Genomic DNA, 27,876 nt, shown 5'->3' with positions numbered 1-27,876 from the left:
TTGTTATAATTTCAGCCTCGCTTCTTAAGAACAAACCTGGTTTGAGCACCTGAAAACCTAACAGAGCCATGAAGACAACATTTATACGGTATTGTCTTCATGCAGCATTGCTGCTCAACAAGCAGTCAGTTTAATCGCAGAGTGTAAAGACTGCTTCACCTGTGCAAAAGCAGAAGTGTCTGAATAGGGGAATAAAAGGAGATTTCTGTAAGATTTTATTCCAAAGAATAAAACAGAAATCCTGATGCACACTGGGAGCAGCTCTGGCCACGAAGAGCCCCTCTCAGGCCTCCTGTGCCATAAGCAATACTACCCAGCTTCTCTTCTAGTTCTGCCATCATTCCAAAGAAAATAGAGAAAAAAGCAAAAACCCTCCCCGGCTTTTTATTGCACAGCTTACCAGTAACCTACTGCTTTCCCACTGAAGGATGGAGCTAGTTAATTGAGCCTTCCTTTTCCATGAGTATTTGAATAGATTACTTAGAACTTCAAGCAAGGGCACTTTCATTTTCTAATTAGACACTAAAGCTCTTTCTCTACAAATAATAAAATTATCTGATATAATATTTCTGATCTTATTACTAATTATGACTAATTAGTAACTGATATAATACTATAAGAACTAGAATTATGCAGAAATTATAATCAATTCAGTTCATCTGACAAACTGCAGCGAGGCTGCAGTATTATCAAACTTTAACAGTTTGAGATCTAGCTTTATTAAAGATCAGTTTTGATTAGGTACTTTCCAATTAATTTTGCACACCGTTTTCAAGAAATCCAAGCATAAATGCCAGAGTGCAAACTGCAACTTCTTGTAGCTAAATTTTTTTAGTACTTTCAATCTTTTTCTCACACTAAAATTGTATAGCTGCCAAGAAAAGAAAACCCTTTCATGGAAGTCCTGAAAACTATACCACGACTCTGATTTAAGGAAGCTCAAGGAAAATATAAATATAGTTCCAAGTACAGATTTTCTCAGTAATTTTTTTAGGTTATCAAGAAAACATCTAGAGTGTTGATCTGGTTATGCTCATGTCAGACAAACTACATGTCACATTAACTACCTCCAGGAAGTTATTCCAAACACAAAATAAACTGTTTATGCCCCTTCTCAGATAGATAGCATGACAGATTGTTATTAGTTGAAGACAGATGAAATACATTAATTTGATTGCAAGCATGTGTTTACTTTCTCACTGTCATGTACACTCTGCTGCTGATGCTTCCCTATGAGGATGTAGTAACAAATCACATGTTATATTAGAAGACTTGCTAAGGGAGAATAATAATAGTTGGTGCTGCACTTTAATACTTAAAACACTATACTTAACATTTCCAGTTCTAACAGGAAATCGACGGTTCCAGAAAGCAGAAAAAAAAAAAAGCTTAAAAACTCTTGTGATTTACACAAAGCATTTTAACACTTCCTCCTCTAAAAAACTAAAATTATCAACAAATATGTATGTCAATTACTGAAGAAAAATATAACCTTATAAGTGCCAAATACATGTCCAGAGCTCTTGCAAAACCAAAACACAAGTTTCTACACAGACAAGATAAAGAATGTATGCTCAATATGGGGAAGATAGAGTGGACAATTTCCAAGTCTCCTCAGTTAAAAGCACAGCAGCATCTTGCCCTTGAAGTGAGGTTTGCCTGTTTTCACATACACCTCCTATGGGCCTCCATTTATTTCTACAGAACCTATTTGGAATCCTCCTTCCTCTCAAGGAACAACAAACAAAAACTCAAAATCTGTAATGAGCTTCTTAGCATATGGGCAAATCACACAGTAAAATCAGGTTGACAATTCTAACATCTTTTCTAATTCAGAAGTAATAAGAAACAATGTATTTATAAATCTCTTTGATTTATGTTTAAGGTGGAAGCTCCTGTCTTTATATTAAGATTCCTACATAAAAATCTGCTATATGAATTGAGACTTTCAAATATTGGTAAACAATAAAGGACAACAGCATATTTTCTAAAGCTCAGAAAGGCTAATCGGGTTAACATCTCCAAGATTTAAAACAGATTTCAGCACACTGAAACAATGGGACAGGATCCTCGCCTAACAATAAGCACATATAACGTTTGGTAGATGACAGGTCATTTTTTACAAAGATATGTTAACCTTTGCAAATGCAAACAGCAGGCATCTTTTCATACCAAAGTAAAAAATTTTTTGAAGGAGAGGGGGAAGAAAAAAAAATTACACACCCAAGTTTCTTTTCAAAACTAAGATGATAGATGAATGATTTACACAGCTTGAAGGGACAATTAAATAGAATAAAATAATATTTTTTTCTCAGCTAGACATTTCCCATTTTCATTTTTCAATAAATTCTTGGCAGAAATTTTTGCCACCATTTTTCATTTGACTGAACAGAGTAAGACTGCACTACTACGTGATCCCCTCTGTTAAGCACTGATCATCCTCATCCTTACCCCTAATGAATATGCTTTTGGAAACAAGGAAAGTAGTCAAAAAGTATATTATGAAACAAACAAACAAAAAAAAAAAAAAAAACAGATGAAGTTACCTTATAGTATCATCTTGCAATTAAAACTTCATTATAACAACTTTTTTTTTTTTTTGCTTTATTTTCCTTTCTGTATGAAAAGGTATCACTACAGCAAAGAAAGCAAGAGAGGAGGAGGAGAGCTGTGTCTTGAAGTCACCTGCTTACCCTGCAACTCAAGTGACCACGTACCCTGAAGATACATCTGTACTGCAGACAGAGCCATCACAAAGAGAGGAGCCAATTAACTTTAAATGCACTAATCTGGGCACAAGGAGCATAGATGTTGCAGCACAGACCTCCGCAGATTAATTTACCATGTATCTCTGCTGTCTGCAGTGTACGTATCTATACAAACACACCTTTAGGGTAAGTTTCACACTTGAAGTGGGAATGTGAATGAAAGAAGATGAAATGCTTTGTCTGCAATGTTATGGAGTATGATCAGGCTGGCCTGAGCAGATTAATGCTTTCGTCTCTCAAAAGCATTATCTCACAGGGCTTTAATGCTCTTTAATTTCACACCTTGGGTTAATCAGATTTTACCTTCTGCAAAGAAATGTGTGCTAAGATTATAAATCACTCCAGAAGTAAGACTGCTCGCTATTGCTTTTTATCTAGCCAGTCAGATTCTGACACAGCCCTTACTGCCTTCATTTATAAGAACTCTGCAATTACAGATAGCGCGCTGCCTAATTCTTTTCCGAGTAAATTGGGCAAACGCTATTCTTATTTCTACAAATGAAAAATGAAACATGAATGAAAAAATAAACATAAAGGCTTGCCTAAGATCACATGAAGTTTCACTGAAGCATTTTACTTCACTGAAGCAATTTTACTGCTTTATGCACTAAATCGTCTTTCATCTTCTTTAATGCTTGTGTCCAGGCTTCCTAACCCTTGTGCCAATTAGGACTGTAACAGCAATTAGGTTTTCTTCCTTTTTAAGTTAAAGATGTTAAATTGGACTCAAAGGTCTTTACAAATTGCTATTTCCTTAAGATAAGAGAGTAGCCATCGCAGGAGAACACCTCCAGCTGATTTTCCTTACCATATCAACCTGGTTATACAATCACTGGGCAGTCACAACAATCAGCATTGTACTCAAACACAGCTGGGAATGACCTATTTACCAAATAAAACTGAGAAAGCAAAACAAAACAAATCAACCTATAGTCAAACATACCACAACTGAGGATGCCCAGCAACAACACATCATCCACAGACTGGATGTAGAAGTCCACCCTGACACACTGGCACTAGACAATGAAATGGCAAATGGAATGAGCAGTGATACAGTAATAGCATTATGGAGACCATCTCAGAGATGGCAATGCTGTTAATTAAGCACTGAAACTCAACTAAAACCCAGATAAAAGTATGTAATAATTATGTTGTATTTGTGAAACTCCAGCTGCAGCATTTCTTCTCACTTCTCATTTCCTTCTGAGGAAGTTCCTACAAGTAATAAATATATTTCTTTTTTTTTGTACCAGCATCCTTCGTAACGACAGTAACTAAGGACAAACACTCAAAAACCAAGCAGCAAATGGTACTTCATTTTTCTAATTGCTAGTGTTTCAGCAATATTATGAAGAAAAGGTTATGCCATTCAGAATCTATATTTTCCCTCACAAACGTAACACTGCCCTTTACAGAACAACATACAGTAAGTACAACATTATTTGATCATAATCCTGTTAGAAAATGTTAACATTATGAAAACTGCAATATGCATTTTTTAAATGTTCGTGTGAACTCTGAGCAAACTAATTGCATTGTGTTGTGTCAAGAAAGCTGCTCTTCAGATAACATTTTGGTAGTAGTTTCCAAACTTTCCTATAGTGGACTTTAATAACTGACCCAAGCATTATGAAACAAAAGTTGCTGGCAGAAAAATACTACCAGACCCTTCTTCCAATTCCACATGGAAATTTTTGCTTCAGAATTACTGAAACAACATAAACAAATGCTTATATTGACAGAGCTGGATTTACTTGTGAGAAATTAATGGTTTCAATTTTTTTTTTCCATAAAATAATTTCTCCTTGTAGTATAAATATAAAAGCATTTTAAAAATCTGATTTTTTCATTAGTTCAGCCAGAGATGTTCTACGATGTTCAATTTAACAGTTTCATTAACTCAACAAAATGTAGAAAATATATCACTGCACTATGATTACTGGAATGCAAAGCTGAGGGATCTCTTTTTACATGTTCTTCAATACCTTAGCTAAGACATGAAGTTGTAATGTAGCAAACATTCAGAAGATGGTGCTAGTCCAATATATCTGCAAGCCACAGATGGATCAGCCTCTCTTCATCTCTCAAATATTTTAACAAATTCTTGATGCACCTACCACCTCATCACAGAATTTATCCATGCCAGGAAAAGGTATAGTCACCTTTACTTAAATGCTAAGACCACTACTAAATGATATCATCAGCCTAAAATTCAAAAGATGTAGTGGGTTGACAACCAAAAAATAAATTTCTTTATAGTTTCATAAACAGAGGATTTTAAGAAGACTCATACGTTGCTTAAATCCCAGCTGCAGTCATTCTCATCTGTCTTTTACAGGCAGCAACAGAAGCTTCTTGCCTTAGCTTCAAGGCATACCAATGCCAGCACCAAAGCTCAAAAACTACTGCCACTCTATCTCATTCCTGGTTGTTCATTCCCACCTTCATGCCACAGGGCACTATTTGCTCCTCACCTGCTTAGGAGGCCATGCAGCCCATATGAGATTACAAAGCTCAGTAAGCTGATCCATGATAAAAATAGCTGTTTCCTTTTTGCTACGTTCTTTTTTACCCAGCTCAAGCCACCAATCTGATTTCCCACAGGGCAAGGGTGGTAACTTCAAGCTGTAAACTGGATTCATCACAAAACCAACCATCATGAAACTACAGCCTCCGGGAGCACCGGGGGGCTGAATCCCTGTCAATATTCAGAAGGGTAGGAAAATTAGAGTCAGTATCACTATTAAATACGGAAAAGTAGATCTTTCACATTATTAAAGATGCACGTTCTTCTTACTAAGGAGATGAGATGCAGTTTATAATTATATGGTTGGGTTTTCTTGTAGCACACTGAAGTGTCTGATACATTTGTAATTGTGTCTATACTTAATCATGCTACAGCATCTTGTGAACTAGGTATAGTTGGACAAGTCATTTCTTCCAAAAATAGGAAATCCTGACATACTACAACATCAAGCAAAGAGCCTTATCTTTTATATAGCAGTTCCTGAAACAGTTATCTCAAAAGAATGCAAAAGTAATATAATTCACAAAGCCATGGAAATGAGCTATAAAAAACTTCTTGTTCCTATAAAAAGCATTTAACTAATAAATAACACCTCCTCAAAGGATTCACTCCAACATTCTCAATCAATCTATACACACCATTTCTACTGGAATGCTTCTGTTGATTTCATATCAAACAGCCATGTTATAAAGCTGGCTCCCCTCTTAGGTGTGATACTTTCATCCGATGCTCTCAATTACCTGCTTCTAACACAGCCAGCCCAGGTCACTTCCAGGGCCCTTCCACGCCTGACTTCATTGCTGATTCCAGAAGATGCAATAGTGGATTGGAGACACTGAGTTTCTCCTACAGACAGATCCCTTTGGGAGCTCTCCCACAACAAAAATTATAAGTGAACATGAAGTCATTCACCGGGATATAAAAACAAGCCTTAAATGTTCAAAGATCAGGCCAAGTCAGTATTATTGTTATTATAATAAAACTCCAGCATTAAGCGATTTCAGACATCACTTCAGTTCTTCTTCCAAATTTTTTCCAGTGTAGATGCAAGATTGGCACATATTTGAGTGAAATTACTCAGTTACTAGGCAATTTATTACTGCTTAACTGTTCCATGTGTATCAAATCCTCTTTGACAGCAGCCCAGCTTTTCTTCCATTTGGAAGCTTTTGTAAGTAATTATTACCAAGCCAAACAGCTTTCAACTGGCAGTTAGAAAATTAATAGTACAACTCAACTTTATAGTAAATTAGATTTTATAAGAAAAAAAGACTGCTTAGCAAAGAAATATAACATACTTTGATTACTACCAAAGGAGAAAATAGAATCATTACTGATAGTAAACTTATTAGCTATTTCTTGAACTGACCAAGAACTGAATTCAGACTATTTATACTTCAACAATATGGCAATTTCAAACCAGACAGTGAAAGTAAGACTATATAAATTTTTCACACTTGCCACCTCACATATTTTAATATCACTAATCAATCAAGTTAAAATAAAGAATTTCCCTCAATACATCTATCAATAAGAGATTGATTGGGGCACATGAAATCTCATCTCAAGTGGAACAAGCATATAACTTGTTTTCTCTTGACAAATTTATATCATGATGTGAACTCTTTGGTCCAAAAGTTCATTAACATAACCAAAAACTAAAACTGAGATATTAATGAAAAATATAAAAGCACTTCTATGATATTTGTATCTGCTTTTTCTCCATCAAACTAAAGACATCAATTAGTTGATAAACTAAAACAGAACACACTAATAATGTCATTTTAAAGTATTAACCAGTCTCAGCTGAGCAAGTTAACCAACTCATCAAGGTATCTACAAAGGACTGAAAGAAACTCTGTTCAACTCTTAAACCCTCAGAGCTACTTTGGCTACTTGGCTGTACAGAGCAGTCCAATTCCTTCAGACTCTTCTACTCCTCAGCAAAAAAACTCACTTAAAGAAGGGTTCAGTGGAAGAGGATGGCCTGAAATTAGGATTAGAAGAAGTAATCATTTCTTCAGCAGTTTAATTGCAAGTCAAATGGACGGTCCTGGTTTTCTCCCTGCTGCTGGCTGAGCACTTGCAAATCTTTTCTTATGACAGCACCACCACAGTATAAAATAAATCCATGAGTTCATTCAAATAAGGATTGTTCCCTTTGGTCCATTCAGTTGAGGTTGAATCAGTGAACCGAACCCTCTATGAAGTTCGACTTTTGGCAACAGCAAAACTGGGTTAAATCAATTGTGAAACCACTTTCTCAGAGTATGAGTGTTGTGGAGACACTAAGAGCACTTGAATTTGGACGTGTGTATGCACTCAACTTTATTTTTTTTTAAACCAAGAATTACTTGAATTTGAAAATATTAAGCAAGCAAGTTAGAAGAAGCAACTGAGACTTCTTTTTGTAAGCTTTTTTTTTTTTTTCCTCTAAAACCAGAATGGATTTTAAGAGTTTCTACTTCATTCAATTTTTACTGAAGTTAGGGAAAAGCAATCAGCTCCATCTGACTTACAGAGGAATTTAGATGCTGAAAGTGTGTTTTTCCATATCATTTGGTTAATCACAACATCAAATCATTCTTGGTTTATACCCAAACTACTTATTATACTTAGGAGCTCTCAAGGATAAACCACTTCCCTTGCTAGGTGTGAAAAGGAAAAGGAGAATATGAGTCAAGAAGTTAACATCTTGGAGTTAAGTAATCCCAAGATATTATCTATTAAAATTTTAGCATAGCCCTGATGATTTCTTAGTTTCTTTGTGACTTAACACTCTTCTTCACTTCTAAAAGTATGTTAAGAGAAGATGGGGGGTTTGCACATTTAATTCCTACAACTCTGGCTTTAGCTAGTGGTTAGGCAACCATGTCAAATCACAGCCACACTGAACTTTCGACCTCAATACTGAAGGCACACTATAAGCGTGGAAACTCCAACATAAGAGCTAAGAGCATAACAAAGCAACATACCTAGCCAGTTTAGTGACAGCACTGCTTAGCACAGGTCATAATCTGCTGCGGTTAGAAGAAAACAGACATCTCAATTTAAAAAAAAAAAGAAAACCCACAGCTTTGCAGAGATGTCTGCTGCCCCAAGTAAAAATCAAGAGATTTGATTAGAAAGTGTGGTTCAGACCTCTCATCTCAGTGGATGAGCACAAAGTCTGATCTATTGGACTCACATTTTCTACACACATTGCCCAGGCCAGCTTAACAGTCAAAAAATCTGTTGGGTTTTCAATCTGGATGAAAACGCTCCCACGCCCAGGCAATGCTCTGTATGAGTACCAAGTACACAAGGAGCTTGAGCTACAGAACTTATTTTCTCTCTGCACTGTATTCTGGTAGCACTGGGCATGCCTGCACAGACTGACTGCTGTCCTACGTCTTGAAAGGTGCTGTAGGGATGGCACTGACAGCTGGACTGGATGATCCTGGAGGTCTTTTCCAACCTTAGTGATTCTGTGATCTCACTCAGGAGCAGATCAACTAAGGCCCTAAGCAGGCCCTAAGAAAACTGCCCAATCTAATTCCAGAGATACATATACACCGTTATCAGGCCACAGAGCATTTCACACTACAGCTTCTCAACAACAGTAAAGACAAAATGTTTCTGAAGAACTCTTTTTTTTCCCCTCCGAAAGCTCTTTGCAGTACTCTATACGGACTGGGCAAGGAACATTCCAAGTCTTCCCTCTTTCTTTCAAACGTTCAACATCTGATAAGTTCCCTGCATGTTTATGTTCAACAGGAGAATCAAAATTTGATAACTCATAAAAGAAATTCTATTACTTAAGAATGCTGCAGTCATGCGCAGGACTCTAACACCTGTGAAACACAGTGCCAGTGAATGACTATCCTCCTATGCTTAGACTCGGAACTCTGGGAATTTCAGTGAACAAGATCCCTCATTAGAATCAGATGGAGACAGATGTACCTGCATGGTGGGTGGGCGCTGGTGGACATCAGCCCTTCCAATCTCTGTAATGAGCAATTTCCCCAGATTCAAAGTAAAATTTCATAAAAAGTTAAAGAGAAATGGCAAGTTGCCTCCTACTACCACCAACCTAACTGCTTGGGCTGTCGCTTCTATAAAACACAGAGTTGTTGTTTTTTTTTTTTTTTTTCAAAGAAAATTATTGTTAAAACCATTTGGCTGAAAGCAAAGGACTATTGAAAGCTACAGTCAGACTGGCAGCTTGCTCTTAAAATTCCCCCCACCACTTTTATAAGTATCGTTTTGCTTGTGGCTTTTAGCAGCTGTTCACACACTCCTAAGCTAGATGTGAACTTTTATTTTCCCAAAACTAAACGGGAAGCTTTAAACAGCATCTGATTTAATTTTTTTTTAATTAAAGGGGAGGTTAAAAGGACCGTGGAAATGGATGATGCAGCTGTGCTGATGCTAGGGAAAAGAATTCCAGAACAAGAAGTGAGGTAGAGTAAACACACAAAGCAAGTTTCACAAAACTAAGTGCACGCTACACTTAGGAAATTTTATTAGCTAATGGCAAATTAACCCTATGTTTCTTCAGAAATGTTGTCAAAAATTAAGTTACATTTTTCAAATATAATAGGACTTGGATATCTGCTCTGTTCTTCCCTTGGAACAATTCTAAAATTAATTCCAGAACAAGTCAGTTCACAGGTTGCAATTTTATTCCTAAATACAGCTTACGCGACACGCTAGTCAGAACTAGGCTCACTAACATTGCTATATCTTTACTGATTTGGTTCACCACTGATTTTGCTTTCCCCAGCATTTAGGTCTCTTCATAGAATATTTAAACCTTTTAAATCAGATTTGCAAATGTACGTGGGTACTGAAAGATGCAAGCATGCCTAAGGGGACAATTTTAAGCACTGGAACTACTGGGCAACTAGACAATGGTTACGCCACATTTGAAAACCCCATCAGACAGCTATCTACATTTTTGAGCATTGGCATACCCATGAAAATTCTACCCTCGTGGCCTAATTACTTAATAAATGGCACCACATACATTTTTAAAGGAGAATAAAAATGTCAAGTTTTATTTCTACATGTACGTGTTAAATAAAAAAGCACACAATGACAATATAATAATTCTAGATATCATCACAGTATTTAAAGGGTCTTTCCTACTCAAACACTTATGAAAAGCATAAATACATGTTTAAGGCAGAAAATTAATAGGATTATGAAGGAAATGCCACATTAATTCTCATGGATTTATATGTCCTCCTGACTGTAGCAACTCCAGATGAAATCTTTTCCAGTGCAGTAGTACACATACTATATAAACCAGAAGACCTTAATAGTTCATCCATCAAGTTTACTCAGCCAGAGAAGCTGCTAGAATTTTTATAAGATGTCTACTATACTAAAGAAGTATGCATTGTAACCCATACTCCTCAAAACCAGGATACCATCACAAAGAACAAAAACCTAGTGTCACACCTGGCTGTGCAAGAAGCATATGCAGATGACCTATGAATGAAAAACCAGCACTATGAAGAGCAGTCCCGCTGCACCAAGCACAGCGTGTAGAGAGAATGGAGAGAACAAAGAAGTGCAGAAGAGTGAGATACAAACCAGGCAGGACGGCAGCAGCTAGTAGAGGGAGTCAAGCAGAAAATGTTAGTGATGCAGTGATTTCTGCTCCCCTCCCTTGTCCACCCACATACAAGAAACTCAAGGACAAGAAATAAACCAAATCACAACAAATACAAAAATATGAGCTAATCAGAACCAGAAATCTAGAATGTTCTAGTCAGGTCACAAAAAACCACCACAAATTGGATCCCTGCTTAATGTTCCCCTGGGACATAATTTGATACTGTCTTTGATGATACAAATCCCCGATTTCTATTGGGTTAGTTCCTTGCAGAAACCAAGACAATTTGAAAATGAAACCCAGGTCACTTGTGAAATATTTTATGCAGGTGCATATAAATTATATTTGTGTGCTTTAACATAGCAAACCTAACAAACAAAAGTTCACTGCAGGGAAACATAAATATAAAGCAAATAGATCATTTAGGTTGCTGAACCTTCTGTGAATGAAGCCATGCTCCAAGAACTGTGATTAATATACTGTACACCACTGACATATAAAATGATTCATAGTGAACCAATTAACAAAACATGTTTCATATTAGACAGAGCAAAAAGAAAACTCAAGTTCTGTAAGTATGAAGTGGTTACATAAGCAACTTTTTGTTTAGTTGACTAGTAGTGTTGCCCTCAGCCCTACAAATATACATAAATCAAATACTAAACCATCACTTAATAAAGAGGGAAAAGGAACTACCAACAACCAATGAAGATTTGGCAGAAATACTGCTCCTTGATATTTTACAACTTAAAAAAAATAGTGATTTGGACAAAATTTCTGAGAAACGGATATGCCCAACACACAGGATCACAAGACGTACCCGCACTGTAAGTGTTCAAAAGCAGATGGCACATAAACAGAAAATGCCTCATTCCCATACAGTATTTCTTTGTCCAAAGGATACCAGAACTACTCTTCTTCCTTCTGTAAACTGGAAGTGCTCTCCTCAGATTAAACAACTATAGTAGCATATATGCAACCTAATATCAAAGGCTAATGAGATGAAACTGATCAAGTTCAAATGGAAAGAAAATGTAACCACTTTCATCAGCGAAGGAACATAATCTGTTTAGGACATCGGAAACATTTTTATTGCTCAGTGACTTCTTTGCACTTTGGTTTCCTAGTATGTGACTCTCTGCTGATGGCAGCAGTGCTTGGCATGCTAGCAGATTATGCACCGGGTGAGAATAAAACTGTCAACATTTCACAATGATCTATTTGAGTTCAGACTAACTACCAGACATGGAAAAGAATGAGACAGCAAAATATTATCATCACCTGTGCTGCGTAGATCAAACCTGAATATACAGAAGGGCTTATATAGCTAAAATCTCTAAAATTAATCTTAGTCACACTCATTTCAAAGGCAAAACAGCACAGGTGACAGGCAGTCAGTTTTGGATGTACTGTTCTTTATATCCCACTCAAAGCAGAATCCAAAATATCTTAAAGCTTATTGCCAGACAGCTGTCAATAGGACAAAAATGTATTCCATGGAAATATCACAATCAAAATATTATTACGATATTTATTATATTATCATTTATTTCAAAATTAAGAGATAATGAACAATAAAGTTATTTCTGGTGACTGCTTGTGTTCAAAGATATGAAATATATTACAGTAAAACAACTGATTTCTAAGTACATTTCCATTATGGAGAACTTTCTCACCATATAAAAGACATTTTGCTGTCCATCTTACTCTCTAGTGACTTGCTTCCATTATTCACTGCCACGCTTTAAGTCTAAATATATGAAGGAAACTTTGGTGTTCATTCCTTGCTTTTGAAGCCAATAAGACTGCCTGGAACAAGCCTGGAGAACTGTGTACCGTGGGACTGTGACGTCGGTATAGTACTTACTCTTTCATGAATAGTAATTACTCTAGCAAGTGTGTAAAGCAGACAGACCCAGTTACATAAGGCCCAATGCAAGTTTTATGAACTGCAGAAAAGCATGATTAGTAAGGGGGGGAAAACACGTTTCACACTTTTATTGTAAAGAACATTAGAATCTCACAGAAACTGCCAGAACAGATGTTCATAAATTGGGCCCTTAATCTACAGCACTTTCCAGGTTTTAAGCTATATCCACTGGTCTGTAGAACATATTCCTCTCTTTTTAATATAATTCTTCTGTTTAGTTTTTTTAATAAATAAGTTTATGACTTTAGTAGTGTTGCCAGCTGTTCAATTTTGATTTACTGTCAGAGTCTGCTTTAATATATAGTGGCTTTTGTGGCTTACCCATATAGATTACATTTTAAGCTTCAAGATATCACTATAAAGCAGCTGGAAAAAGTACTGGCTGTGCTCAGAAACCAGCATTATTGCTGTAGTGATCAGCCACTTAAAGATGCAACAACACCAGTAACTATGCTCTAAAAACCTTTTTGATACACCATTCCCAATATAAAACTGCAGAAGTTACTGTGTAAGCCGAAGACTTCTTGATGTATATTCTTCAAAAAGCCAGCCCAAGAAAATTAATGATTAACAGTTTGGCAGTATATTAGGTGGCAATGCAGAGATTTCTGTAATGATCTCTCTTTATTATTTCATTACATTGTTTACTTTAATTGTTCTGTGTAGCTTAATACAATTTCTAAAATTCTTTCATGTAAACAAACGAACAAAACCCTAAGTTAAAACATCAGAAAATCCAGACATTGTCAATAATGGCTCCTGATAGGTATCAGTAGTGTTATAGTTACTGTAGCACAAAAAGCACAGAGTAAAGAACACAACAAATATGTTCTAGGAAAACAGAGAACTTTCCTACATCCTGAACTCCCACTGCACTCTTTACAACTCCTGATACAGTGCTTTCTAGAAAATATCTGTCTTTACACCATTGTGAGTGAATACTGCTCTTAAAGAACTGTCAGTACTGAGAGTCATTTTTAAGCTCACAGAATTTCAATACAACCAGACTAGGCTTTTTTCTTGTTGCTCCCATTACCTGCAAGCACCGAGTAGTAGTATTCAAAAAAAAAGTACTACAACATTATTCTTAGAATTGACTGATCAATCAAAATTGGAAACTCCTGCAGCACTCTATAATTGAACAAGTGCAAAATCAGACAGACCTACTAGACTTTTTTTTCTTGCGAAACATCATTCACAGAAGACGTAAAACAAAAAAGAAAACCAAACAGAAAGCAAAGCCAGCCTTTATATTGACAGAACATAAAATTTTAGAAACAATCTACTTAACGGTCTGACCAACGACTCCTGTGCCCTGCTCTCTTTGGATGCTGGTCATATGGCAGTAGAGGTTGAACATTCCATTACACGTTGTTGCCATGTGACAGATGGCAGCAGAAGGGCAGTCTGACAAAATGACGTCTGACATGGAAGTATGCGCAAAGCAAAGGGGTGCAATGGAATTCCTTCATTTATAAAAAAAATAATAATGGCACTCACTGACATTCATCAACACTTGCTGAATGTTTATGGAGACCAAGCAGTGGATGCAAACACATTGAGGTGGTAGGTGGTGCTTTTCAGCACTGGCAACAGCGGTCACCTCCACCGGTACAGATTTTTATGAGGGTGGCATGTGGGCTCCTGTTCATCAGTGAACAAAATGCAGAGCTAATGGCAGTGACCACGATGAGTGTTCTGTAGCTGAGAATTTACTCTATCAAATAGTGGTGCTGTGCTCTTTGTATCTGTCGTAGTATCCATGGAAATAAATTGGAGGTATTACTTTCAGAGCAACCTACATATATACGTGCGAAAAATGTATTTCAAAATATGAATGAATTCTATCAGCACACACTAGTACAGTATTATTGCATAATTAAACCTACTGGACAATATTTAATGCAAAAGACAGACCATGAGATATCTGCAAGAAAGAAGAGTAATCCAAAACAGTATTACTGTTTATGGACTAGTCATGAAAGCGTCAGAGTAAACTTGGAGCAGCTCACAGGAGGTCACTAGAACTGCTCTATAGTTTACATCTATGTAACCAACTGCAATTTTTTATCTTCAGATTTGAGATTCCCCAAACTGAGAAACGCAGAAGAATGCAGAAAATGTGATGTGGCTCATTTTACACTGTCAAAAACTTAAGCATTAGGAATACTAATCTGAATAAGATGGAATCTGACAGCAAATTATTTTGGAAAAGAGCATCATAGCAAGAAGCTCCTGCAGTATTATCTTAACTTTAAAGTCTGTGAGAACTTCAACTTACCTAAAGTACTTTCAGGATGTTGGTTCAGAACTGTGCTTTTTCATATCACAAACTGGTATTAGTCTTATTAATAAATGTTATCTGTTATGAGCATCTTCCATATTAGCATAGCCTACCCTTCATCCTCCGACCTGATATGAGCCAATTATTGGTGATTTTCTATGAATTTTTATTATTATTATTTCTTATAATTCACTGGACCAAATAAGAAAAGCTTATCTTTTCCCTGCTGGTTTGGAAGAAGCTTCCCTTTCACATTTTCTGCTTGTACAGAGCAGTAAACATTTTCAGTTACTGCATACATTTCAGTTCAAGTTGCAGCATACACATAAACACAGTACAACTGTTACTACATTTTATTAGTCTGACTCTAAAACTGTGAAGCAGTTGAAAAAAAGGTAAGTTTTATCTGGTTTAAACAGAAAATAATGCCACAATAGCACTTGTCTCTTTTCCCTGCTTTGTCCAAAATCCTAGCACTACTGCCCTATTCACACTTGAACATTGGTTATCCTCTATCATCAACTTCCTTTAATAATAATATATGAGAATATATTTCCACAGTAGCTAATGGAGACATTCCTACAAATCAATGTGCTGCAGTGATACAGAAATAAAAGCTTATTTCACTGTAATGATGCTTCCAGACTTCCCTTAAGTCAGGTGGTTACTTGCAGTTAATGATCTGTGACATACCACACAAGTAGTCCTAAAAAGACTTATTATCCACTGCATGTGCAACAATATTTGCTTTATGGATGGCTAAATGAATGAAGACATTCAATGTAACTGTAAAAGTAAAATCAAAAGAAAACTTACAAGTAACATGTTTTCTTTGAGTAAAAGAGCTGTGAACATTTTCCATTAATACTTAACCTTTTGCTGGAGCAGTGCAACCACATATAATGCTGGAATCCATAAAGCCCAAGAGCTGCTCAGGGTTAACACTGATTAACTGCCCCCAATCAGAAGTTATAACTTTTAAAAATTTCAGAGAGCTTCACTCCGTAAGTGAAATCAAATTGCACTTATATCATGTGGCAAAGGCAGAGATGGAACACTTGCAAAGAAAAGAAATTCTGTCCTGGCTTAAAAGCAGGTTTGTTGGGTTTTTTTTTTTTGTGGTGATTTTTTTGTTTGTTTGTTTGTTTTTCAATCCAGTAAAACAGATATTGAATTGTTGTTCAAAACCATGTATTTTATGCTGATTTCCATTTCCATAACAATAGAAAAGGATAGCAAATTAACTTAAAATAAGCTATAATCCAACAGCACAATATCTCCCATGACTCTCAGACTGTGCAGACATTCACACATTTTCTGTTTATAATTTTTTTCATTTACTAGACTCAGCTTTGTCCACCATATGTCCACTGTAGATTAACTATTCCCTTAGGTACAATTAAGGGCTTTCCATTTGTTGTAAGAAGACCTAAGTATGAAGGACGCAGCCAGAAAAAACATTTCTACCTAAACCAAAAACAGAAGCACATTCAGCCTGGACTATGGTTTATGCAGCATCTTTTTTATTAGATGTGTGTCTACATCACTAAATAAACTACAGACAAGATTCATGGAAACAGCAAGAGATCTCTCAGCATTTCATTTGTGTATTATTATAAAAATAGGATACATATACTGTTCTAACCTCTGTATTTAAACAGTTTATTTCTATTTCCATTTTCAATGACATCTTTAAAGATTTTTCTGAATTTAAGCATAACTGTTAGCGAATGAGAACATACTATTTACTGGTACTTCTATCACACTAGCATTTGAGTTCCAACCACACTAACAACAATCTACCAGGTCTTTGAAACTGGTCTCAGTTCTTCATTGGTCTTAGCACACAAAAATTATGTACGCATGTATGTATATATATTTATATATATATTTATATTACATATACACACATATATACACGCACACACACATATATACATATATGTATGTATATATATACAGACACACACACACACACACACGTAAGGGAAGAGAAGATTCAAGATTAAGTATGGGATAGAGGGGAAACCAAGTTATCCACACTCACTGAAGTAAGAAAGCATAGCATAAGAGCAGTGTACTAACTGGGCTAGTTCATAACTACCCCCGCTCTCTTGTTATGATACCACACAATTAGAATATTAAAATTGTTATTTCCAGCAAGCAGTTTACACAATACCTAATCTGCCCTCTGGTTTAAGTGAGTGCAAAATTGCTGAGCTTTGTACACCTGTTTCCATCAGCACTCTGTCTAACCATACAAATCTCAGATTTGGACAACTGGTATAATAGCAAAATATCTTTATGAGTAAAATCTACATGTTATTCAGCCTCATCCCACACTGTAGCAGAAAACTGAGCAAGTTCCCTACTGGCCAGCCCTATCTGCTGAACATCAAAAAGTCATCTCAAGACATGCAGGGTAGAAGATGATGACAATGATCATTAACTGTCTTTTGAGCAGCACAACAGAACAGATTTCTCCTTTTTACTCTCCTTTTTTTGTCTATGTGCCTCCATCCCTAAAGAGCCACCATCGAAATCATGTACAGACGCTCCAGCAGCAACAGTCTTGTTTTAAGCTTAAAGCTTGAAGCTGGCTTAGCAGCCGCTGTGTTCACTGTGACTTCCCACCTAAGCGATGACTTTGTGTAGGATTCTGAAAGAAGGGTACAATTAAAACATAGGCTGATTTGTGACCAGATGCAACAGACATCACAACAGATCCGAGCCAGAATGCAGTACATACATCCATTTCCTGGTGACATATCCCATCAGCTGCTTTCCCTTCTCAGGCAATGGAATACATCCAAGTACTATGGAACAGCAATAAACCTTCCACACACACACTCCTTTTCCTTTTTTTCTATATGATTTTCTTTGAGCTTAGTAACTTTCTAAGAAGAACCACACCTATGGCATATGTATCGTAATTTACTACATTTGTCCACATGGCAGTAGAACAGCAGTAGACTACTTTGGGTTGATGGCAGCCAGCTCCACTACTATTATGTCAAGCATGGTTTATGATTAGAATCTCCCAAGATAGATGCTTTCTCAGTGACGTAATTTTATCACTCAAAATCTTGTATGCTTCTGGATTGCTCCCATCCTGAAAATAATATCTATCATATTCAGACACTGGGTTGGAAATATATTACGTGATGAAAAAAAGATTGTTCTCACCTGTCATTTCTCCATTCGTTAAAGTTTCTAGATAAAAATAATTTTATAAAAGCTAACTGACAATTTCATAAAAATTAACTGACCACTGAAAAAAAACCCAAATATATGACTGCAATTTTCTATTAATCTTACAAGTTTGTCAAGACAAACATTCTATACATATTTTAAAACAGGGTAGCATTCTACATTTATTCAAATGAGTTGGTAAATTGACCGTAGCACAGGACAAGGTTTTCATTTTAAGGGAGTTTCTACATGCAAGTAGTTTACCCTCCAATCCCATGAGTATGTGTGGGACCTGCTGTCAGGCATACAGGAACTTCAGTTTAACCAGGTATAAGACTCTGAAGAACAGGGGTCTTTGCATTTGCTATTCAACACTTGTCTTAATTAAAGGTGAAGAACCTAACAAGTGCAAGATGACAGAAAACAAGAACAGAAAACAGCTGAGGGAGCTTGGGAGGAACAAGAGTGAACATGTAATTCTAAACTTTAAAATGCCAGAGTTTCATAAAGAGTATTAATGAAGAAATGTCCTAAGTACAAGTGAGGAGACTAAGTGGCTGAGGTAATAAACGAGTCCAAATCCAGACTGGGTATGTCCTGTTAGGAGTCACATTCTCATTAGTACAGAGTACTAAACACTCACAGGTGTCGGGGCTGAAGAATGTTCCTTTCTGAACTCAAATAAGATAGGCAAAAAGATTTTTACATTGTATGTAAATGCAAGTTAAAGGGTACACTAAAACATAACCTTTAAACTTCACGATGTAACAGCATATCACTTCCTGTTCAGAGATATCACCAAGATCAATTAATCATGGCTAAGACGAACAAACGGTCAACATTCTTAATTAGCGCTGATGCATTCCCCTCTGTGCCCTCATCTGTCATGAAGACTGTTTAAAAATCTGTGTTATTAGTCTTTATTGAGGAGTGGATCTGGTTAATATCTCTAGGGATAGAAATCATTCATCCATCCACTATACACTGGTACCTGATAATTCCTAGCCCCCACATAAGCTCCAGATAACCTAAGACCATCTAGGTAACTATAAATCAAAGTGAGTGTAGCTCCCATGCAACCTGGGTTAATTTTTGTTTACAATATATCCACTGAAAACGTTGGTAGGACACTTGAGGAGTCTGCTTATAGATTAGTGCAAAGGAAAATATATAAAGTAGTAGTCAAGGCAGACAGAAAAGAAACGCATCAGTCATATGTAACACCACGAAACCTCTCTACTTCACACCAATGACCAGAAGATCCATAGCAAACTTTAAATTAATACTACCTGTAAGCAAAGTTTTTAAGTGCAAAAAATACACTTCATTCACTCAATAACCATAGATTAACTTGTAGCATACAATATAAATCAAAGTATTTTACAGCAACATACCTTATAAGCTACTGCACTGAAGCTCAAAAGCATTCGTTAATCTTTACAGTGAGGCTTAGACCTCTATTTCCAGTGCAAATTAAGTGGGATATAGCAACACAGATCTAAGAACAGCTTAAATATACTTTATATCAAATAAAAATAAAATACAGTAAAGCTACAAAGGAAGTAATATTTAAGATTGTACACCAACTGCAAATTTTAGGACTATGATCTCATGATTTATGAATAATATAAAAAAGAAAACTGACAAAATTTTGTAATTCTATTTGTCATTTACCATGTACACAAAATAGAGGATTAGAAGATAGAGGATTAACTGCCAACCAGACAGAGCTGAACAAAGCAGATCTGGGCAAGATTTGATTTTCATAAGATCTGACTGAAATTAGCTTTCTACTCTCTCTGATAGAAACTTTTGGGAAGGAGTGAAATGGGAAGGAGTGAAATATATTTAAAAAAAAGCAGCCAGGAGGAAGATAGTCACCTTAAAAAAGTACTGCTTTCACAAAGGAGAACTGTATCTCTGAAGCTCATTTTCAGAATTGGGCAATGACAGTCCTTCATTTTAGCTAGTATGGAAGGAAAAAAAAAAGGGGCTAGGTAAGGATGTTTGGAGATCTGGAATTCAGATCTCAATTCACATTATTCTATTTTCAAATAAGGTTCTGATGGATGAGAGACTGCAGACCAAATAGAGCTTTGTATGTAGAAATTATCTTCCTAGTCTTCCATAAGTAAATCTTAATTGCTTACTATCACAGCAGGATTTTCCAATCACTGAGGTAAATTATCATGCTTTCAATGGGCATACAGTATTATACAGCTTACTGTATTCATTCTTTTAATCTAATGCAGTGGACAATAAAATGGAAAAGTCAAAACTAGCACTGATTCATTTAAATCACAATTGAACATTTTCTGTGGCATAATACTGAAGAAATTCCAAACAAATTTAACAGAGTGATTACAAATTACTGTAACAAAACAAACAGATCATTAACATTTATAGCCAGTTTAACAGATAGTACACAATTACACAGCATAAATTGCCGCACTTGAAGTAACCTGCTTTCAGTAACAAGATTATCCAAGGAAACTATTTCATCTGATCGAATTAGTGAACAGTTTTCTATATGCCACTGGGAAGGAAAAAAAAAATCATCTTTTTTTTTCCCTGAGCCTTCTTTTTTTTTTTAACTGTAGTTATATTCCCTTTGTTTTTTTTTCCCTGAAGCACTACAACAAATCCCAGGTGTGTTCTTCTCAAAATGGAAAAACACTGTCTGAAATAATTAGGTAAGTAAGTTGCAAATGAGAGCTTAACCCCAAACTGTGTATGCTCGGAAGAGCAGCACTAATTCGGGACAGTTTCATAAAGGATGGCTTCAGTGAGGTTTCCAGATTTTCCATCTAGGTATCTAAATGCTGGCCCAACACATCAACTACCATGCAGTTATTTTCAATCATTCAATTTAGTAAAAGCTTTTATCAGAAAGAAAGGTAAGTATTAAAAATAAGCCCCATTCATAAAAAAAGGGAAAAAAAAAAAAAAGGAAGACCTAGGGAACCACAGGCAAGTCAGATTCAACTCCATACCTAGGAATATCAGAGCAGATCCTCCTGGAAACTGTGCTAAGGCATGTGGAAAACAAGGATGTGACTGGTGAATGCTCCTTGGGCACTTTACTGAGAATGGCCTTGGCTCTGTACAACACTGCTCAGAGCAGCAACTATAAACATCAGTGTGTTATCAGCATTGTTGTTCTTCTAGAACCAAAACATAGCATCACACCAGACACTCTAATCAGAACAATTCCGACCCAGCTGAAACTAATAAAAGGTCAAATAATGTCTGACAAATTTGGTGGCCTTCTACAATTAAGTTACAACAAGGCAGATAAGGGATGAGTAACTGACATCAGCTACCTGGACTTGTTCAAAGCATTTGACACGGTTCTGCAGGACACCCATGTCCTCAAATTAGAGGTACATGCATTTGAGGAATGGACCACTCAGTAGATAAGGAATTGGGTGGATGGGCACACTCAAGGAGTTGCAGTCAACAGTTTGATACCCAGATGGAAAATGGTGATAAGTGGTGCTTCTTAGGGGCACTATTTAGCTTCTTTGTTGGCAAAATGGATTGTGGGATTGAGCTCACTCTCAGCAGGTGTGCAGATGACACCAAGTCGTGTGGTGTGGTCAGTATGCGGGAGGGAAGGGATGCAATCCATAAAGACCTTAACTGTCTCAAGAGGTGGGCATGGATGAACCTCATGAATTTCAACAAGGCCAAGTGCCAGGTCCTGCACCCAGGTCAAGGCAATTCCAAGCACAAACAGGTTAGACAGAGAATGGACTGAGAGTGTTGGTGGATGACAAGCTCAGCATGAGTCAGCAGTGAGATCTTGCATCCAAGAAGGCCAACTATATCCTGGATTGCATCTAAGTCTGGAATCCTTAACATAAAGAAGGGCACGGACCTGATAGAGCAAGTCCACAGGAAAGCTATAAAGATCATCAGAAGGCTGGGGCACCTCTCCCATCAAGCTGAGGGAGGAGCGGCAGTTGTTCAGCCTGGAAAAGAGAAGGCTTCAAGGAGACCTTACTATGGTTTTCCAATTCCTAAACAGGGGTTACAGGAAAGCTGGTGAGGGACTGTATGTCAGGGAGCGTGCTGACAGTACAGTGGTTTTAATCTGAAAGAGTGTGGATTTAGAATCAGAGCGGTGAGGCACTGGAACAGGTTCCACAGAGAAGATTTGTACGTACCATCCCTGGAAGTGTTCAAGGCTAGATTGGATTCAGCTTTGGGCAACCTGATCTAGTGAATGGTGTCCCTGCCCATGGCAGAGGTTGGTGAAACTTCCCCAGTAGCTTCATCCTTTTGTAACATGCAAGAATCAATATTATGCTTCTGTGTAATATTTAACCTCTTTCCATACCCAGCCAGTGCCTGACTATAATAACCTCTCACAGTTAATTAAAGTATTGAAGTGAAAACCCTCCTAGACATTCTTCTCCTATTTATCAAAGTCATAAAAGCAATACACTTCTCGAAGTTTTTTATCATATGGAAATAAATTTAAAGCAACGGAATGACTTCTGTAAAAAGCATCTCCCACACGCCTTCTTTTGAGTGACACCAAGGAGCTCAATGTGTGCAACAACAACAAGCCTCCTTCGGATCACATGAAAGCAATAGTTTGCTTTCTTTCTTTATACACAACTTCTGATGGAAAGGGAGGTAGGTAGCAAGTGTATTGTTCCTTCAGCTGCTGTTTTCTTAAAATGAAAACTCCTTCCCCAGTCTGCTTCCACCACTTCACTTCGTTTCTGCAATTATTTTATGTTGCTCTTATCTTTATTAGAAAAACAGTGAGAGCAAGGATCCAGACCTCAGGTATGCTAATAAGGATGTTTCTAGATTTCTTAACTGGAAATGAAGGAATTTGGAAACTAACTGGGGAACTAAGTAGGTGATGATTGTGTAAAGTGGTATACTTTGGTGGGCAGAAGAACATTATATCTTACTTACACGATCAAAAGAAGACAAGTTAAAAATAATACTAATCCCATATAACAATAGGTAATAAGTAACCTTGTGCAAAATCAGAAATAGCGTGTAAAAAAAAAAAAACTCTAATAAACGACTTATAAACACCATGCCCAGCACGCTTACTTTAAGTAATAGATACCAGTGCTTAATTTACCAGTCTCTTGAAATACAGAATCATGAAATATACCTGTTATCAGATCCAGGAATGCTTCACAGCTCTCCATTCTAGAAGTATGCCATGATTATATCCTGAAGCCCTATCAAATTCAAACACGGATGAGAGATCTCTCCACTCCTGCATGATGCTCTCCAAGAGAAGAAAAGACAGGCAGAGAGATTGCAACAAGTCCCTCAACCTAACTGCTCAGAACCTTGAGATACACCCAGATATGTCATATGTACGCAATATTGCACAAGACAGTACTTGTTTCAATTTACTAATGATATATGCCCTGTGACTTTTCTTCATTGGAGAGCAATATCCAGAGTGTTCCAATTAATATTTAAATATGAATAACTTACTTTTATTTCCAACCAAGGCCACAAGTGGCTGCATTTCTGATTCTTCAGTCACTTTTTTAACCACATTATACCAGTCCTCTAAATTTTCAAAGCTCTGGCAGTTGGTAATATCATACACCAAAAGAATACCCTGAAGAAAAAATACATTTAAAACGTTACAAGTTGTAAAAGTATTTTTAATATGGTAATGTCTAATTTATTATTATAGTAAAATAGGTCATTTAAAATTAATCATATTTTATCTTCTAAGGAATTAAACAAGAGTCAGTACAAGCTGATATAATAAACATGTTATTACAGTATTTCTCCTCCATTACAAGTGTTCCAAATTCAGACACTAGCTGATCTACAAAAGCAGAATAAAGTGGCAGTCCAGGAAGGTGCACAATTAGTTATACTAGAAATATGCCAAAAAGCATGTGTATTATGAAAAAAAAAAAAAAAAAGAAAGTATTTCTTGCAAATCATAGAATCATATAGCAAGGTAAAAATCACACTGGACAGAGACTTATTTCTGCAAATCTTAATTGTAGCTTAACTCTTCCCTCCTTGGAAAAAAATAAAAAAACATGTACGATTACATATTCCTACATACTGCCCAACTCTCTGCTCTCCTTTGGGAAGAAAGGCCAGCTGCCTCCCTTAACTGCTGTAGTAGACAAGCAAGACATACTACTGGCAATCTTTTTGCCTTTCAAAGAAATACTAAAAATGTAGTCAGAAGTCAAGAAGAGGAGAGAGTCTCACATATTTCAGAGGCTGTGGACCAGCTGCAAGTAACAAATACTCAAAATAAGCATTGTTGAGTATTTTGTTCTTGAGGAATAATGGTAGAATTGGATTCTATTGTGCTTGTAGAGTTCACATCTGGAAGAAGTCCCTGCAACTGCACACTGTCCCTCACATTAAATATTCACTAATATTCTTAAAAAGAAAAAAAAAAAAGACATCCATACAAAACTAGTTGTTTCAATGGTCCGCTGTCAACAGAAAAGATTTTCCAAGCACAGCTTTTCTGAGGTTTGTCTGGGTTCAGGCTTTGCTTAACTGTTTCATTAGTACTACCCGAGATGACAAAATACAGTGCCAGCATTAATTTCAAAGACTACAACAGACTAGCAAAGACTGCAGTAGTATTTGAGTAAAGTTTAGATTATAAAATGAGAAACAATCTAAAAATAATAGGATGCAGTTCAATAAGTACCGTGACAAGTTCAAAGGAAGCAATAATCAACAGCACAAGGATAGGAAACACCTGGCTTTCTAACAGGTTCTATAGAGAAGGATCAAGGAGTTACAGTAGATCATGGTTGAACCTTATTTTGTAGCCACAAAAGCAATTATCATATTGACATGAAACATTCCACGTGAAGGACTGCATCCAGCTTTGGACACAATGTCAAGAAAAGGGTAGGCTAGAAGATGTATGTAACAGCACCCAAAGTTTAGAAATTAGGGTAAAAGTTTCAAGAGAAGACAGCATGAGTTCTTTTTATGTGCTTCCATACACAGTTTGCAGATGACACTTGAACTGGGAGGATTAAGATGATATGCTTAAGGGCCTCGCTACCATTCCACATGTAGGCAAGTTCAAGGAATGGGCAAACAAGAACCTTTCAACGTTCAGCAAGGAGCAAAGTCCCACAGCTGGGAAGCAATAGATAATACAGGCTGGGAACTGACTGGGGAGCTGAACTGAAAATGACCTTCAGGTCTTGGTAAACAACAAACTAAATCAGAGTCAGCAATGATCCCTGGCAGAAAGGATGGCAAGCAGGATTCTGAGCCGCATTAGCAGGAGCACAGCCACATGAGCAAGAGATCTGATCATAACCAGTATTTGTCAGACCACATCCAGTTTTAGGCCCCACAAGACATTAATATACTGCAGAAATTCAGCAGAGGTCCACCAGGACAACCAGAGGCTGGAGCGCTTGTCCTGTGATGAAAAGCGGAAGGAACCAGACTCGTTCAGCATGAAGAAACATCTGTGCAGCCTTCCCCTATCCATGAGGAGGCTACTGAGGCAATAGAGATAGGTTCTACGCAGTAGCACATGGCAGGAATGTGAAACAATGGCTGTAAGTTTGAATGAGAGCTTCTGACTAGTTAAAAGGAAAAGCTTCTTTCATGCATGTATGGCTTCAGAGGAGTGCAACAGATCCTAATGAGATCCCTTCAGTCCCCACTTTCTTTCTCTGCATATGAGGAAGTGAACACAGCACACTTCTTGGAACATTAGTCAAGTCTGGAGCATCTTCAGCACTGAAGAATAAAGCATTTAATGCTGACTAACTCTGTTTCTACTAATTCATCACAAAATGCTACACTGCTACAGATGCTCTTGCCCTATACGTTCAGAAGAAAGAGCATTCATGGTGGACTTATCATGAAAGACATTACTGAATGAAGTTTGGAACTAGAGCTCACCTGACTTCCTTTTTGTCCCCTTCTCCATGAAATAAAGCACTGCCATGAAAGCATTTTTATTTCTTAACCATTCTCTTTTTGAACCTTGTCAATACTTGTTATACTTGGCAAATACAACACCTCAGACTCAGGGAAAAACGCAGCACACCATCCAAGCCATAAAGAATACTTCCTGTCTAGATTTCTGCCTCAAAAGCACCCTCTAAGCAGCTTAATATGTTGTGAATAAGGACCAGGCATAATGCCACAGCTAAAATTTCTCATTTTTTCTTTTAACTGAAGATAAAAACTCTACCACTGCTTTCACTGCTTACACTACCTACTCATTCTGTATTCTATATACTGTAAAACCTGCTATTTCTCCATTATGCATGAGGAATTGAGGTGGAAAATTAACACTGGCATTTTTTTTTTAATAACTCAAAAAAAGTAGCACATTCCCTGCCATTAAAAAGGTTGGAAACATGACATATTGTTCTTCACATGAACAGTATATTAAATTCTCTCATCTGAAGCAATGGCACAAGTAGACCCTGACCCTGCTTGCACAACTGTAGTCTAATAATAGAGGCATTCTCTTGTATGAGTGCAATGACTCATATATGACTACTTTCTGTCTCAGAATTACAGGATATATTTTAAAAATAAGCCACTGAGAATGTTGCAGAAATGGTTTCCTGGTCTCTAGATAAGGTAGAGTCTGCAGTACTCTTTCTTCTGTTAACAAACCAATTTCTGAGGTAGTGCATGCCAGCTCTTAAGGATACTATAAACTAGATATGTGGATAGGGACAGCAATTACAGCTTAGAGATGGGAACATTTCTGAGATATTTACCACACATACAGCAACAGCACTATTATACAACAGAACTGCAATTATGGAAGTATCATAACAATATTCAACCAGTCAATAAATCCATACCAGACAATCAACACTTAAAAGATGTCAAGATCATGTCAGAATCTGTCACAATAAAAGAAAGCAACAGAAAACAATAACTACAAAAATTGCTTTGCTCTTCAGGCTTCTCCTCAGCCACCCTCATTCTACAATAGACTTCAGTGTGATTTTTTTTTTTTAATACTTATGAAACATTAGAGCAAATTTTTAGTACTCTCCCTTGGAGTGAAACTTAATTTTAGCAGAGTATTTCTGCAGATTTGCAAGGTATTACTACTATTTTTACAGGATAAAAGAAGGTTTACAGCGTACTCATAATTAACCACTGTTGTCTTCAATGATATTGAGGATGTGGTTACTTAGATACATATGACTGAGTTGCCACAATATAATGAAACACAACTGTTTATCAGCTCAGCTGTGGTAACTGACTATCTGACCTCTCTTGGCCTCTCACTTCTGAGATAAACGTGCTTTAATTGGTGCTGGCAAAAAGTTGTTTCTTAGCAACTTTCATTTATAAAGATCAAAGACTTCTCTCCAGCTTGTAGAACTCTTCTGATTCAACAGCAAAATTCGACTACTACAACGGGACACAGAAACTGTATTGTTTTAGATCCATGGGGAAAAAAAAAAGAAAAGAAAAAGCAAGTGTTTTAAGACAGCAAGTGAATTGCAATTTCTCCAACTGCAACCATGCAAGAAAATTAAGTAGATGCTCATCAGATCTGGCATTCTTACTTTAAAAGATGACAAGGAGATG

General features: G+C 36.8%; 1 protein-coding gene across 10 annotated transcripts in view; it reads right to left on the bottom strand.

Annotated features, from left to right (window-relative positions):
- RAB28 (RAB28, member RAS oncogene family) overlaps nucleotides 1-27,876 on the bottom strand; it is a 61,396-nt gene that overhangs the window by 18,197 nt on the left and 15,323 nt on the right. For all 10 annotated transcript variants that reach the window (XM_025149702.3, NM_001277923.2, XM_040699037.2 and 7 more), the window contains exon 4: nucleotides 23,782-23,911. In XM_025149702.3, the coding sequence (XP_025005470.2) occupies nucleotides 23,782-23,911 (130 nt within the window). The remainder of the gene's footprint in view (nucleotides 1-23,781; nucleotides 23,912-27,876) is intronic.

This window comes from Gallus gallus, chromosome 4, assembly GCF_016699485.2.
Source record: "Gallus gallus isolate bGalGal1 chromosome 4, bGalGal1.mat.broiler.GRCg7b, whole genome shotgun sequence".
Taxonomy (NCBI): Eukaryota; Metazoa; Chordata; class Aves; order Galliformes; family Phasianidae; genus Gallus; species Gallus gallus.
The sequence above is the reverse complement of the archived record's forward strand: the minus strand, read 5'-3'. Positions and strand labels throughout refer to the sequence as shown.